This window comes from Haematobia irritans, chromosome 1 (assembly GCF_050003625.1).
Source record: "Haematobia irritans isolate KBUSLIRL chromosome 1, ASM5000362v1, whole genome shotgun sequence".
In the NCBI taxonomy this organism is placed as follows: domain Eukaryota; kingdom Metazoa; phylum Arthropoda; class Insecta; order Diptera; family Muscidae; genus Haematobia; species Haematobia irritans.
Genome location: NC_134397.1, coordinates 86,120,639 through 86,135,099, shown reverse-complemented (window position 1 = coordinate 86,135,099; position 14,461 = coordinate 86,120,639). Strand labels below are relative to the sequence as shown.

General features: G+C 34.3%; 2 protein-coding genes across 3 annotated transcripts in view; both read right to left on the bottom strand.

The window, feature by feature from the left end:
* The window catches only part of LOC142221348 (aminopeptidase N), a 221,187-nt gene that overhangs the window by 149,154 nt on the left and 57,572 nt on the right, over nucleotides 1–14,461 (bottom strand). The gene's annotated exons all lie outside the window — the stretch shown is intronic.
* LOC142221347 (uncharacterized) lies at nucleotides 6,551–11,540 on the bottom strand. Its single transcript, XM_075291055.1, has 2 exons — nucleotides 11,226–11,540; nucleotides 6,551–11,166 (listed from the first exon to the last, which is right to left on the bottom strand). The coding sequence occupies exons 1-2, from the start codon at nucleotides 11,310–11,312 to the stop codon at nucleotides 7,282–7,284; spliced, it is 3,972 nt and encodes a 1,323-aa protein (XP_075147170.1). The 5' UTR covers nucleotides 11,313–11,540; the 3' UTR covers nucleotides 6,551–7,281.

Genomic DNA, 14,461 nt, shown 5'->3' with positions numbered 1-14,461 from the left:
TAATTGAAATTTTCATATCAAATCAATTAATTTTTTAATCAAATATTTGTTACGCCCAATTAAAACTGTGATTGATTATATCATTTGCGTGATTGAAGACATTTCAATTAAAAAATTAATTGGAACAATTAATTTCGTGATTGAATCAGAATTGTTTTGTGTATAAATCATAACAAAATGGGGTATGTAGGCACAGAAAAGGTAATCGACCAGTTTTCGAAATGTTATTGGTTTCCTAAAATGAAAGAAAAAACGGTTGCACACAGTGATGCCAGGAAGTTTTTTGAAAATTCCCTACGCGGCTCCTAAAAATTCCCTTTTTTTCCTACGCCCAAAATCTTTTCTCTACATTTTTCCCTACGGTACTAAATTCAAACAAATTTGGCAAAAAAAAATGACTAATTTTTCATATTGAATTCAATTTCTTTAAAATTAATAGTCAGTGATTTTATCCTTCAATACAGGGACTAAATGTTCAATAATATGAATATTCACATTTTTATTGGGATTTCGAACGTTGCAACAGCATTGCTCATTTTTAACACTACCAACATTTTTCTTGTGGACTTAATTGGCCGCGTGTTTCTTCAGCTCAGATGTCTATAATTTACGAACTTTCCACAAGCAATGCATTGGTATATAAAATCGACAACAATCAACAACAGCCAATTTGGTCAAAAAGGCTATTTTCTAAATTTTGTTGGAATGGTTTTATTTTCTTCACTAGACGACATTTTTCTAAAACATTAAAAACTGTTGTTAATGTAACAGTTGTAAAACATTTTTTGAAGATATTCCGGAATAAAAATCCTACATTTACTATTTAATAATGTCCAAGTCATTTAAACTACATATTATTACAATACTTATTCGAGCTCTTGTCAGTAATTGTACTAATTCCCTTAATCTTCTTGTCCAATAGGCTCGAATAAGTATTGTAATAATATTTAATCCTACATATAAAGGGTGATTTGTTAAGAGCTTGATAAATTTTTTTTAAAAAAAAAAACGCATAAAATTTGCAAAATCTCATCGGTTCTTTATTTGAAACGTTAGATTGGTCCATGACATTTACTTTTTGAAGATAATTTCATTTAAATGTTGACCGCGGCTGCGTCTTAGGTGGTCCATTCGGAAAGTCCAATTTTGGGCAACTTTTTCGAGCATTTCGGCCGGAATAGCCCGAATTTCTTCGGAAATGTTGTCTTCCAAAGCTGGAATAGTTGCTGGCTTATTTCTGTAGACTTTAGACTTGACGTAGCCCCACAAAAAATAGTCTAAAGGCGTCAAATCGCATGATCTTGGTGGCCAACTTACCGGTCCATTTCTTGAGATGAATTGTTCTCCGAAGTTTTCCCTCAAAATGGCCATAGAATCGCGAGCTGTGTGGCATGTAGCGCCATCTTGTTGAAACCACATGTCAACCAAGTTCAGTTCTTCCATTTTTGGCAACAAAAAGTTTGTTAGCATCGAACGATAGCGATCGCCATTCACCGTAACGTTGCGTCCAACAGCATCTTTGAAAAAATACGGTCCAATGATTCCACCAGCGTACAAACCACACCAAACAGTGCATTTTTCGGGATGCATGGGCAGTTCTTGAACGGCTTCTGGTTGCTCTTCACTCCAAATGCGGCAATTTTGCTTATTTACGTAGCCATTCAACCAGAAATGAGCCTCATCGCTGAACAAAATTTGTCGATAAAAAAGCGGATTTTCTGCCAACTTTTCTAGGGCCCATTCACTGAAAATTCGACGTTGTGGCTCGTTAGTAAGTCTATTCATGATGAAATGTCAAAGCATACTGAGCATCTTTCTCTTTGACACCATGTCTGAAATCCCACGTGATCTGTCAAATACTAATGCATGAAAATCCTAACCTCAAAAGAATCACCCTTTATGTACACGAATCCACGTATGCACTGCAAGTGATCTTTGTATTAGAAAATAGTGACGGGCACCAAGTTGAGGAAGCCATCACCTGTTTATGAACCTTAATGGAAGCGTTCATTCCTGCAAATGAAATCTATTTACGCATTTGTAATTAAATACCAATGCAAAACATCTTTTAACGTTACCGCTGAACTTTTCTAAATAAAATCATTACAATAACATCGTTAACGGTGAATTGCGTATTCCATTCGTTGAAGCTTTGACTACCATATATTTTGGAACTTCAAATATCTGGAATATTAAGGAAAAGTACTCTTCTTGTTGCAAAATGTAGTAAACTCTGGAAATTGGAAAACTTCCCTGCATTTGTAGAAAAAAATGAAAAATCTGTCCTTTTTTCCCTACAGATGTAATTTTAGGAAAAAATCCCTACAAAAAAGGATTTTTCCCTACGCGTGGCATCACTGGTTGCACATATCAGCAATTGTCTTAAGTGAGTGGCGTTTTCTCCGAAGTATGGTAAATACGAAGAATTTTTGCATTCAATTCCAAAGGAAAGTGTTCCATTCGAAGTCGTTCACATTGACCATTATAGTCCAATTAATCATAAGCACACAACAAAGAGACATATTTTGGTTATTATTGATGCCTACACGAAGTTAGATAAGTTGTATCCGACGAAGACCACTAGTTCAAAGGAGGCGATAGTTGCACTTAAGGAATATTTTCGGTATTACAGCCGCCCTAAATGTATAATATCTGATAGGGGCTCTTGATTCACATCGAACGAATTTGAGACATTTTTGTGTGAAAATGATGTGAAAATCGCTACGGAGTCTGCGGAAGCAAATGGACAAGTTGAGCGCGTTAATAGAAGTTTGGGTCCTATGATTTCAAACATAATTGATGAGGAGAACGGAGATAAAACTGGGATAAAACATTAGAGACTGTTGAGTTCACTTTAAACAATACGATGTAAAGCTCTATTAGGGAAAACCCTAGCGTTATGCTTTTTGGCACTAACCAAAGAGGGAATGTTTTAGATACTTTAACCCTTATATTATGTTGGCGTCATTGAATGACCCACATCATATTTTTCATCAGAGCATTTCTTACTATTGGAATATAATTAAAGGTTCTTACTACTCAGCAAGAATTCGGTACATGTCAACAATTCATGCACTGACTAGTAGGAACTTTTATTTATTTGCCAACAGTAAGAAATGGGCTGATGAAAAATACGATGTGGGTCATCAAATGACCCCAACATAATATAAGGGTTAAGGGAAAATGTGATAGAAGAAATTAAGCATGATGTAGACAGTATAGCAGGTAGCAAGCCGAAATGCATCAGAATAGGTCCCAGAATTGTAATAAGGCATACGTAGATTCGAAACGTCGACCACCGTCTAAGTATGACATAGATGAACATGTAATAATAAAGATACTGGTAAATCAAGTAAGCTTATTCCAAGATATAGAGGTCCATACAAAATTACTCAGGTTCTCGAAAATGATAGATATCTTTTGGAAGATGTTGAAAGTTTTCCGCAAACCCAAATACCATACAAAAGTGTTTGGGCTGTATCTAACATTAAATAAACTCTGGCTTAGGAAAAATATTAAGTCCAATGAAAAACAAAATTGAAACTTTAACGAAGAAAGTGATGAAACTATTGAAGGAGACATGATCAATGATTAAAAATGTATAGTAAATTAAATTTTGTATTTTAAGTTAAAAAATATCTTAAGAGTATCAGGAGATCCTTACGGTCAGAACAGCCGAATTATATGATTATATTTATTGTAAACATAATCTATAACTAAATTCCTACTATACTGTAAATATTTTGTAACGTATCCGTAAATACCGATAATACAGATTTAAAATCAGTAAAATATTCAAGATATGATTGAATATTTTATCGAAAAGTACCGGCTACTTTACATGTAATGCTTAGTACTAAGTTCGTTTCCGTGAAAAACGAATATCTTCATCTATCTCCGTAAATAGGGTCTCAAACCCTGGGATGTTAACTTATTTATGCGAAATAATATACCTGCCTATTTCTTCGTGCGAAAAATCCAGGGTTGTATAAATATGTGCTTGAAAATGCTCAAAACAAAGATTTATTCCGCGCTAACGTTTTTTATATGGAGTATAACAGTTTTTCGTGCGAAAACATGATCTTAGTACTAGGCTTAAGATGACAAATGTTAGACTTAGTGCTTAGTACTAAGTTCATTTCTGCGAAAAACGAATATATTCATCCATCTCTATTAATAGGGTCTCAAACCCAGGGATGTTAACTAATTTATTTATATAACTATTTTTATATAACTATTTTTTATTTTATAACTATTTTTTCGTGCGAAAAATCCAGGGTTGTATAAATATGTGTCTGAAAATACTCAAAACAAAGATTTCGCATTTATTCCGCGCTAACGTTTTTTATATGAAGTATAACAGTTTTTCGTGCGAAAATGTAATCTTAGTACTAGGCTTAAGAAGAGAAAGATTAATAAAGGACAGTCAGTCTTGTACCAACCATAGAACAAGTCGTTACACTACCTAATAAATTTTCTAGAATTTTTTTTGAAAAATATTTATTTAGGCGTGATATATATGTCTGTACTACAGTTAATTAACATTTTCTAAAACTAACATAAAATTTCTAAAATTAACCAAAATATCTCCTTCCTGGTGGGTTCAGTTTTTTTTATTTTTTTTTTTTTTGTTTTTCATACTGTTGGTCATCAGAAAATAAAAACTTATATTGGGAAGAAGATAAAACAAAAATATAAAGCTACGGTAAGAACACTAATTGCGATTTCGATTGGGAAAAAAAGTGCAACATTCTCGAAATTGATTGCAACATATCAAGGACACTGTCATAGATTTTGGATCCTTTATACCTCACACTATTATAAATTAACAATAACTTTAGAATTACACTATCATTTGGGCGAAATGTCAATTAGGGAAAAAGTAGTGCAACACCAAGGCAACATATTTTTTGCGAATCGAAAACGCCCTAAGAGACATGTTCCGATATTCGGAATCGCAAATCGCAAAATTTTCGTTTGACTATATTTTCTTAACCCTAAAACATACAAATTTGAACTTTGGCAACATAGTTCTCTTTGATAAGAAGTTCAAATACAAATTTAATTTAAATCCGATAGTATCTCAATTTTTTCTTTATGGGAAAACAAAATTTTTAAGATTTGCGATTCCGAAAATCGGAACATGGGGGTTACCCCCATGTTTTCAATAAAACATACTACTACTTTGTATACATTTACATTACAAGTGTTGTAAGTTGAAGTTTATATACATAAAATTATTTTCATGGGGAAAATATTTCGGTTGGGGACATTTTGGGGATATACTTTCGAAATTTTGGGGATCTCTCTCGAGAAAATCTGGCAACCGGCGGAGATAAATAACGAGGGACATGTAAAGATATGTAAAACTGCAAGTTTAATTACAACACAAAAAGTTTAGGCTGCTGAGTTAACGTTCATACGTTTTTATTTGTATACACTCACAGAAAAAACATGTTTGAACATGGTTGCCGCATACATTTAATGCTTATCTAGAGTATGTAATTGTCGCGAAAACCATGTATTTTGTCTTTGTAAAAATAATTTTCGAGCGGAGAAAAATATATGTTGGCAATAAGCATTTAAATGGTTCTCAAATGCCGCAAAAATGTTCTATTATTTAAATGATAGAATTTGATACCATTACATGGTCGGGAAAATCATGTACCTGGCCATTCAATTTTTTTACTTTTTTGCAGAGAAAAAAGTATTTTTATAGGTTAGGAATAGACATGTCTAGAACCATAACATGGCCATAAAGACCATGTACATTTTTTCGTGACCATTCAATTTTTTAACTTTTTTGCAGCGAAAAGAATTTTATAAAAACATTGAGTAGGTACACACGATTTTCATTTTGCGCGTCAGTCGTGTGTTGATTGTTGCTTCGAATGGAAGGAGAATACGGAATTACTGTGTTTTGTGTTAATTTATTTATTCAGAAGTGGCACGTGGTTTTACGTGAACACAAAAAAGGAAAGTGTAATTGAAAAAAAATTTACGTGGTTTTTGTTCTGCATTTTGCTTATGGTATAATTTATTTTTATTTGCAGTTACATGATGCCTGCATTTTTAAATTTGATGGGCACGAAGTAAATATGGAATTGAACCACAATAGAGTGTGTAAAAATATGTGATGTTTGCTTGCACGACATTATAAATACAAATAAACAATGAATTAGTTTATAAATAAATAAAACAAATAAATAAAGTTAATTTTGTGTTTTCTTTTCTAAAGTGGCGTCCTTTTTTCGACGACGAAAAAAGTTTTTTCATAAAGATCAAAACATTTTAGGTTGTGACCATGTTCTTTTAACTGGAAGAAACCCGTTTTTGGCGAATACCATAACATTTTAGATCGTGACCATTGTATTTTGATTCAAACAAAATTATTTTTATCAATATAATCACATTTTAGATGAGGACAATTTTATTTTTCTTAGAACCATGTTCACAGAGCCAACATGGTTGCAGGTGAAAATGTTACATGGTCGCCGCAAAAATAGCTCCAAAGTAAATATCTGTCACATAAATTAATCGAACCAATCAATCAAGTTTTTAATTGGCGTCGTTTATTCAGAGATAATTTCCGGTACAATTACAAAAATAATGAATGCATTCACTTTCGTGAATGCATCCAAACACTATTTTTTGTTGTTTTTGTTTTCACTGATAACTGCGGCATTGCGGACATTTTTTGCATTTGGATCTTCAATAAGTGCAGTTACTCACAGAATATAATTTGGATATCAACAAGTTGTAACATTTAACTTTGAACATACACTGGAATAAATATATACATTTCTTGCTTATTGTTTAAAAATAATCCATTAAAATAAATATATAATAATAAGAGTTACAATAGCGGATTGGGGCAACTATGCCATGCAGTAGTACCTCACTTTTAAATCAATCGCAAATTAACAAGAATAACAAATCTAATGCTCAGTTTAGTTTTTTGGTTATGGTTTCATTTTATTACAGGATTTCAATTGGTCTCCAGAATATTTCGCATTATTCTAACTTTTTCGTCGACTGAGCAAATAGACCACATATGTAAAAAATCAATACACAAGATTTTAAGTTACATTAAGACTACAATAGGATTTCAAATATCACAGGAATATCTGATATGAATGACATTTGGATAAAATTTTTTCAAATATTTGTAAGCTACACTGTTGTGAAATGAATTAGAAAAAACTAATTACATCGATTTTTTTTATTTTTGTGAATCTTATGCGCTTACAATTGTTTATATAATGGAATAAAGCAACAGATTCAAAAGCTTTGAGTAGTATCCTTCATGCTGCCCGTGTTGTTTGTGCTGTACTTGAACCATCTACGGAAATTCCCGCACCACAGTCGCCTAGTATTTGGATCCATCAGAATAAAGTAAATGAAAAGAATAAAGCCTTGAAGTGTGGCTGTTAGACAGAAGAGGTAGGAAAAAACAAGACCGGCATCCATCACTGTTAAAAGACCAAAAATCCATGTGAAACCAAGTAAGAAGAACAACAGCACTAACAGCCTCAACTGGGAGAGGGCAAAACTTTTTTCAGTATGCCGCATAGATCCTGCAGGACTTTTCATAATATTTATTGTAACCACAGCAAATATAACTAGATTTGCTAAGATAACAATCGATATTGGTGCAATAATACCTACATATAATGATCTTCCGGAAGGATAACATATTGGGTTGTGAAAATTATTCGCATGGGGTATATAGGAGGTTCGGTCGAATATAAGAACAAATCCAACTGGAATTGTAGGTAAACCCCACCCAAGAAGTGTTGATTTGATGAAAAACCGTTGGGGACGAGTATTCCCAAAAACCTGAACGTAACGTTTGAACTGTAAATACGCAATGATAATCATCCAACAAAACTGCACCAGTACCGAGTAATGCAAAAGTGCTCCGATAGCTATACAACTCGGAAAAATTTTGTTGACAATTAGATGATGAGCATATTCCGTGGTATTGACAAAACAGAATAATATCATTTGCAATGCAATTGCGACAGAGAGTTGTAGTAATACCTTGGAATTAGCTTTTTGCCTCCATGTGCGGAAAGCACATGCTGTGACAAAGATACCGATAACGCCAAATATTGACAAGGAGCATCCGAGTAATGTTATGATGTTTAATGCGTTCTCATGGATTTTCGTAACCACAACTTCCACTTCTGACTCAACATACAAGTCATAGCTACCACGGATTAAGTATGCAAAGGGGGTAAGGTGGGTACAACCGCACAGGATTGTGTTATTATTGTGTTCTGCATGTTGTATTAGTGTTACCCCGTCTCTTGCCCAGGACTTATAGTTCCAGTAACTACAATACTGAGTTTCATCATCCGACTCATTATCAATGTCCGTCAATATCAGCGGAAGTAATTCTGGAAGGTCCTTATCATGTCCTGGTATAGATATTGATATAATATTGCCCATTACAGAGTTTACCATCTCATCATCGTCCTCCTGAAATAACTTATCGTTAGAATAAATTTTTATTATCACCAGAGGTTCTGGTCGAGTTACTGGTAAGCTGTTGTTCTTTTTAGATAAACTGGAAATTTCATCTAAACGATTCCACAATGTTTCGGGAATAAACGTGCCAAGAACAATTGAATCTTCATTGAGCAAATTGTTCACACTCTGATTTGCATATATCATTTTGTAATGTTGATTTGAAAAGGCTCCACCTAACATATTACTATTTAACTTTGTATCGCTATCTGAATCTGATTTGAAGATAGCAACGCCTGTAACGTTAGCAATCGTTGGATTTATTGCAAAAATCACAAAATGGGGAGCTGCCTTTATGAATACACCGATGTCCTTATGATGTTTTATATATATTTCCTGATCACTATCTGTTTTCAGCTTATTCACATGGTTCAAAGTATTAATATCACAATGTTGTAATATATTCAAAGAAATTTGGTCCATAGTATATTCGAAGGCATCAAGTAGAATATTTGTGGAATTAAGAACTAATGATGAGTGCAACACTTTTTTATCCACTTTCATTAAATAGTTATAGATTCGATCTATTTCCAGAACTATTTCCGATATGTTTAATGGCTTGAGGCTATGAGTGAAATTGGTTGGACTTCTTTCAAGAGTATCACATGGTTGGATTTTACGCCTCACAATATTTTTTAACGATTTTCGCATTAATTTTGCCAGATAATGCAAATCAGCAGGAATCAACAGCTTGAAATTGTTTTCTAGAATGGTTCGTATAGTCCTAACAGATGTTTCAGGATCGTTTTTAGGTATTTGCATTATATCCATATTATATAAATTTTCAGTAATGGCACCGCTTCGCTCATTGGCAAGGCACGTATTGTTCTGGGTTAAATTTTCATCCCAATAAGCTCCTTCAATAAAACTACCTACACACTTGCGGGTCAATGGTAATCCATTGCTTTGTAAACACAATATGGAGGGTGTCACCCTGCGGCCAAGTACGGCCCTAGGCCAATAATTGTCGGGAAAACAAAGCTCTGTACTTCGAATCGTATGAATCATATTAGGCTGCAGATGCTGAATGAGTTGCACCAATAAATTTCTGGATAATATTACTGAATACGTCTCAGTATGAGATTTGTCCCCGTCTTCGTCCTCCAAACTATGACTGGTGTCGGAAAAATGGATAATTAATGGCGATTTGACAGAAACCGATATGTGGCATAAACACCTTATTCTAGGGAAATCATATTCCAATATATCTATTATTCGTACGCTATGTATTATAAAGTTATCCAGTTTACTATCATTTGATTTTTCAAATTTAAGCGTTCTTTCTAAGTCTTTGTTGATTGCTTTCATGCACTTGCTCAAACTCTCTGTCATGTTTATGGTTCTCTTAACGTGAAAGTCTAGTTGCAGTGCGAAATTATGTCCGCTTTTCTTTTTTGCAGCAATAATTTTTTGCGATTTTACCATGCTAAAATTAAATATCGTGTGGGCTTCACACCAATACTGACTGGGACTATTACTTTTAATTTCCAATTCATACATAGTTTTTGTCTGTAATTCGTTCTCCCAAATTTGTTTGAGTTTTACATTCCAATGTTCGCCGTAATCACCTACTGCGAAGCAGTGTATTATAAAATCCTCTTTGTTATTTAATGTCCAGATATAAAATTTGTTGTAAACCGTTAGTACAAGAATGTCATCTTCGTTATCGAGGCGTAACACTAACTCAACATCCTTTCTGATGGGAACTTGCTCGAGGCACAAACTTCTTATACGATAATCAAAAGGTACTATAGATAATATATCTTTTTTTATATTAATTGCCCATTTCCCATTCGGTATTTTCATTGGGCTCTTCACTTCGACATCGTCGTCAATGGGAATTTTGTGATCCGAGAGTATTATTTTAAAGGTATTGCTCTTTTCGTAATACTCATAAACGTCAACCATACGCATATCCTGCGGGAACTTATGGCCTTCCCATGTTAGTCCATAGCATTCATTGGGACGATAGCTTATGGCGCCAAAGTTTTGCGGACATCCATTTTTGGAAACCAACTCTTCACGTTTGAAGAAGCACACGGAATATAGTTTGTTGTTGCAATCGGTTGGTAGTATTTCGATTTGAGGTTCATGTGTTACCAGTACGATGTATGCTCCAATGCACTGCTTATTAAGAGATTTCATGTGTTGTGCAAATGTAAGTACATCATACAACTTATTCCAACTTATGCCGGGTAAGCGAATAACATAGGGGCTGAAATGTCTTTCCCCAACTCTTTTTACAGGCAACCAAATGCGGTCGATTTGTTTTCTAAACAGAATACGAATAAGCACGTTGTCATCAGGCTTTAGAATGTAGCTGGAGCCATAACAGTAATTCTCATTGAACATCTGCGGTTTCTGTGAAACTTTCAGGCAGATCAGTTTGCCAGCGATAAATAACTCTGTTAAATCTTCGGGGCATTTGGCATTTTTCTTCTTTACTTTTTCACACCTCTCAACATCCGGCTTCCATAACATGCTATTGTTGATGACACACTGGCGCACTACTATTGAATTATTTAACCTACACACATCTGGTTGCGATACAACGTAATCCATATCAAAAAATTTTTGCCTCCATATGTAAGTGCCGTTAGGGGAGATAGTCCGCTCATCTGAGCACTTCTTTACCTATTGATCGAAAAATTATTCTTCACCGGACGTATAATCTATTTCACTGTTTTACGTACATTGTCCTCGTTCCAGTCGATTGCTAGACATGCTGCAGCCGCAACTAATTGATACAAAATATTAATAATCTTATCCTGTTTTGCCATTGATATTATCGGGGCGCCGACATCTACTTATGTTTGTTCCACTGGCAATGCTTCCAACAACACTCTAAAACAATATACGATCTTGAAGAAAAAGTTACTTGAAAAATTTAGATCTGGGATCAGTAAACTGATAAGAGGCTTTTGATTGCATTTTGTGTTTCTTTTTATCTATTTTCACTGGAGATTACTTATTCACGAAAAACAAATAAGCCGCACATTGGAATGCCCCATGGAAAATGATAAGTTATGGCAAAGAAAAATGTTGTAGTAAGATTATTATCAAGCAAAATCTTTTATCAGTTTTTTTTTACTTTCAACAGTCTGCTATCTTTCAATACGCACATGTAAATTCTTCCATCGGATATCTGAATAAGCAAAACAGATGTAAGAAACCAACACCTAAAAAGAAACGTATATATCGAGGAACGTAGGACCCTCCAGATTTGGACAATATCTAACAAGAATTTGTTTGCCATCATTAATGGTTTTATTTATTCAAAAACATTACTACGCAATTAAATTGATCCGCCTTTACTTTATACACTGTCCGATTTGTTGCATAAATGTAATAAAGGGCTAAAAATATAAATTGTTGTTAATATCTTGCAAGCAACAGTAGTGAAGTTTGTACTGCAATGAAGTTTGTACTGCAATGAACTGCAATGGGTAACATTTTTTGTATTGAAAGCTTAATCACAAATATCGGGGACAGTGAGTACCCTGCGAACTTTTACTTTAATACAAATCCAACAACGAAAACTCCACCAATGTTGTTTACGGTGTTTTGCAGTGTTAAACTAATCGGCATCGCAGCAATGCTCAGTAAAAACTAAGAGTGGTCGAATGCATACACTGAGTGCGATTGCAATCAGCGTTGCCACAACAATTTGCTTTTTTTTACCAAGTCTTTCCAAAATCAGACCACAATTCCCTCCATCGCACAGAGGAGTGAATCGCAAAAAATGGAGATTAATTAAAGTACTTATCCGATTTTAAAAATTCTTTCACTATTATAATGCTACGTTATCATTGAGTGACATAGGCTACACATCTTTTGGAAAAGTGGGCGGTGCCACTCCCCACTATTGAAAATAGCTCTAGCGGCCATAGTAATGGACTTGTAACGGATATATCTCATGAACTATCAGAGGTATGAATATGAGATTTGGTATATATGTTAATCGTACCGTATGAATTACATCCAAGGTGGAATAGGGCGGTGCCACGCCCCCTTTTAGAAATGCTCTGGCTCAGTCGGAAAAGGAAAATGAAAGGTTGTTAGATAAATTAAATGCCATCGGAACAAATTTCCGAAAAAATAGTTCTTAAACATGTCAACTTTTAGAATAGCAACATGGAACTGTAATGGTTTAACTAGAAGATTGAATGAAATTGAGTGTTTTCTCAAAGAATTTAAAATAGATATTTTATTGATATCGGAAAGTCATTTGACTTAAAATTCAATTGTAACTATACAAGGTTATACCTTCTATAATGCGTTACATCCATCAGAAAAACCCCGAGGTGGCGCCTCAGATATCATAAAGGATAATATCCTTCATCATGAGGAAGAAAAGATTGTAACTGATATTTTTCAAGTTGCCTGTGTTACAGTTAACCTGAAACACAATAAATCCTTTAAAATAGAATCAATTTATTTCCCTCCAAGACATAATATTCGATATCGGCAATACGTGGAACTTCTAAAGATTTTCAATAATCATTTTATCCTGGGAGGAGATTACAATGCAAAAAACAAACAGATTACAATGCAAAAAACTAAGGGTTCACACTTAAGTAGATTAACATCCACAAAAGAAACCAACTACAGTTTATGGAAAGCCACAAAACAATATTATCAATCCTCTCCGAAAATCTCCAATCAAAAATGTGGGCCCGTAAGCCTGAAGAAAAAACGGAACTATTCGCAAATTTGATTTTATCACCATAAAACCAATTACTTTTAAAGAGTTGAAAAATATTATTACCAAAGATTTAAGTGCAAAGAAAGCGCCAGGTTACTATTTAATAACTGTAAAAAATAGTCAAGAAGCTCCCAAATATTGCACTAAAAAAAAAGATGTTGTACATTATGAATGCCTGCTTTCGATTCAAATATGTTCCATTAGAATGGAAAGTAGCAGAAACTATTGTTATAAAAAAGGCAGGTAAACCTGACCATCTCTTAACATCTTACCGTACGATTTCATTACTGCCGGTCATGTCAAAAATATTCGAAAAACTGCTTCTTACGAGATTGCAACCCCTGATAAATACCACTATCCAACAAGTTCATTGAGTTATCGATGTAGCAGAAAAATCGATGGAAAACAAGCATGTCTGCTCCGCGCCAAAGTCAAGCCTTTGATAAAGTTTGGCATCAAGGTCTCTTTACAAAACTGTACAACGATCTTCCAAGAGAAATATACGAAATTTTAGAGTCATACATTACAAATAGAAATTTCAGAGTAAAAATAGAAGATTCTTATGTTATTCTAAACTACAGCCGATTCAGGCTGCACTCCCACAGGGAAGTGTCCTGGGACCAATATTGTACCTTCTCTATACCAGAGATATTCCAAATAACCTGGGGGCAACCATTGCTACGTTTGCCGACGATACTGCAGTGCTCGCCACTGCAAATACTGAAACTGAAGCCACTTCAAAACTTAGCAATGCTCTATCCCACATTCAATGCTGGATTGATAAATGGAGGATGAACGTAAATGAAAGCAAGTCCATTCATATGACAGTTACGAATAAACGGATTTCACATACGCCATTGTATTTGAACGGTAATTTGATACCATTTGCAAATTCCGCAAAATATTTGGGAATGAACCTTGACGCTAAAATAAGATGGAAAGAACATGTCCAGAAAAAAACACAGAGGTCAAGCTTAAATTCCGCCAACTTTACTGTTTGATAGAATATCAGTCAACAATAAAATTCTTGTATATTATCAAGTTATCAAACCAATATGGTGCTATGGCATAAAGTTGTGGGGCTGTGCTGAAAAAGGAGTTCATACAATTCATGCGCCATGGTACATCCGCAATAGTGACTTGCATCGAGATTTAGGAGTAAGAACAATTTTTCAAGAAATTTCACTCATTGCTCGAAAACATAAAACTAAACTTCAGAATCAC

Excerpts from the sequence above, each read along its gene's own strand:
- LOC142221347 (XM_075291055.1), bottom strand. The coding sequence starts at position 11,312 with ATGGCAAAACAGGATAAGATTATTAATATTTTGTATCAATTAGTTGCG. Across the intron at positions 11,167-11,225 it reads TCGACTGGAACGAGGACAAT|GTAAAGAAGTGCTCAGATGA; the intron begins GTACGTAAAACA and ends TTCGATCAATAG.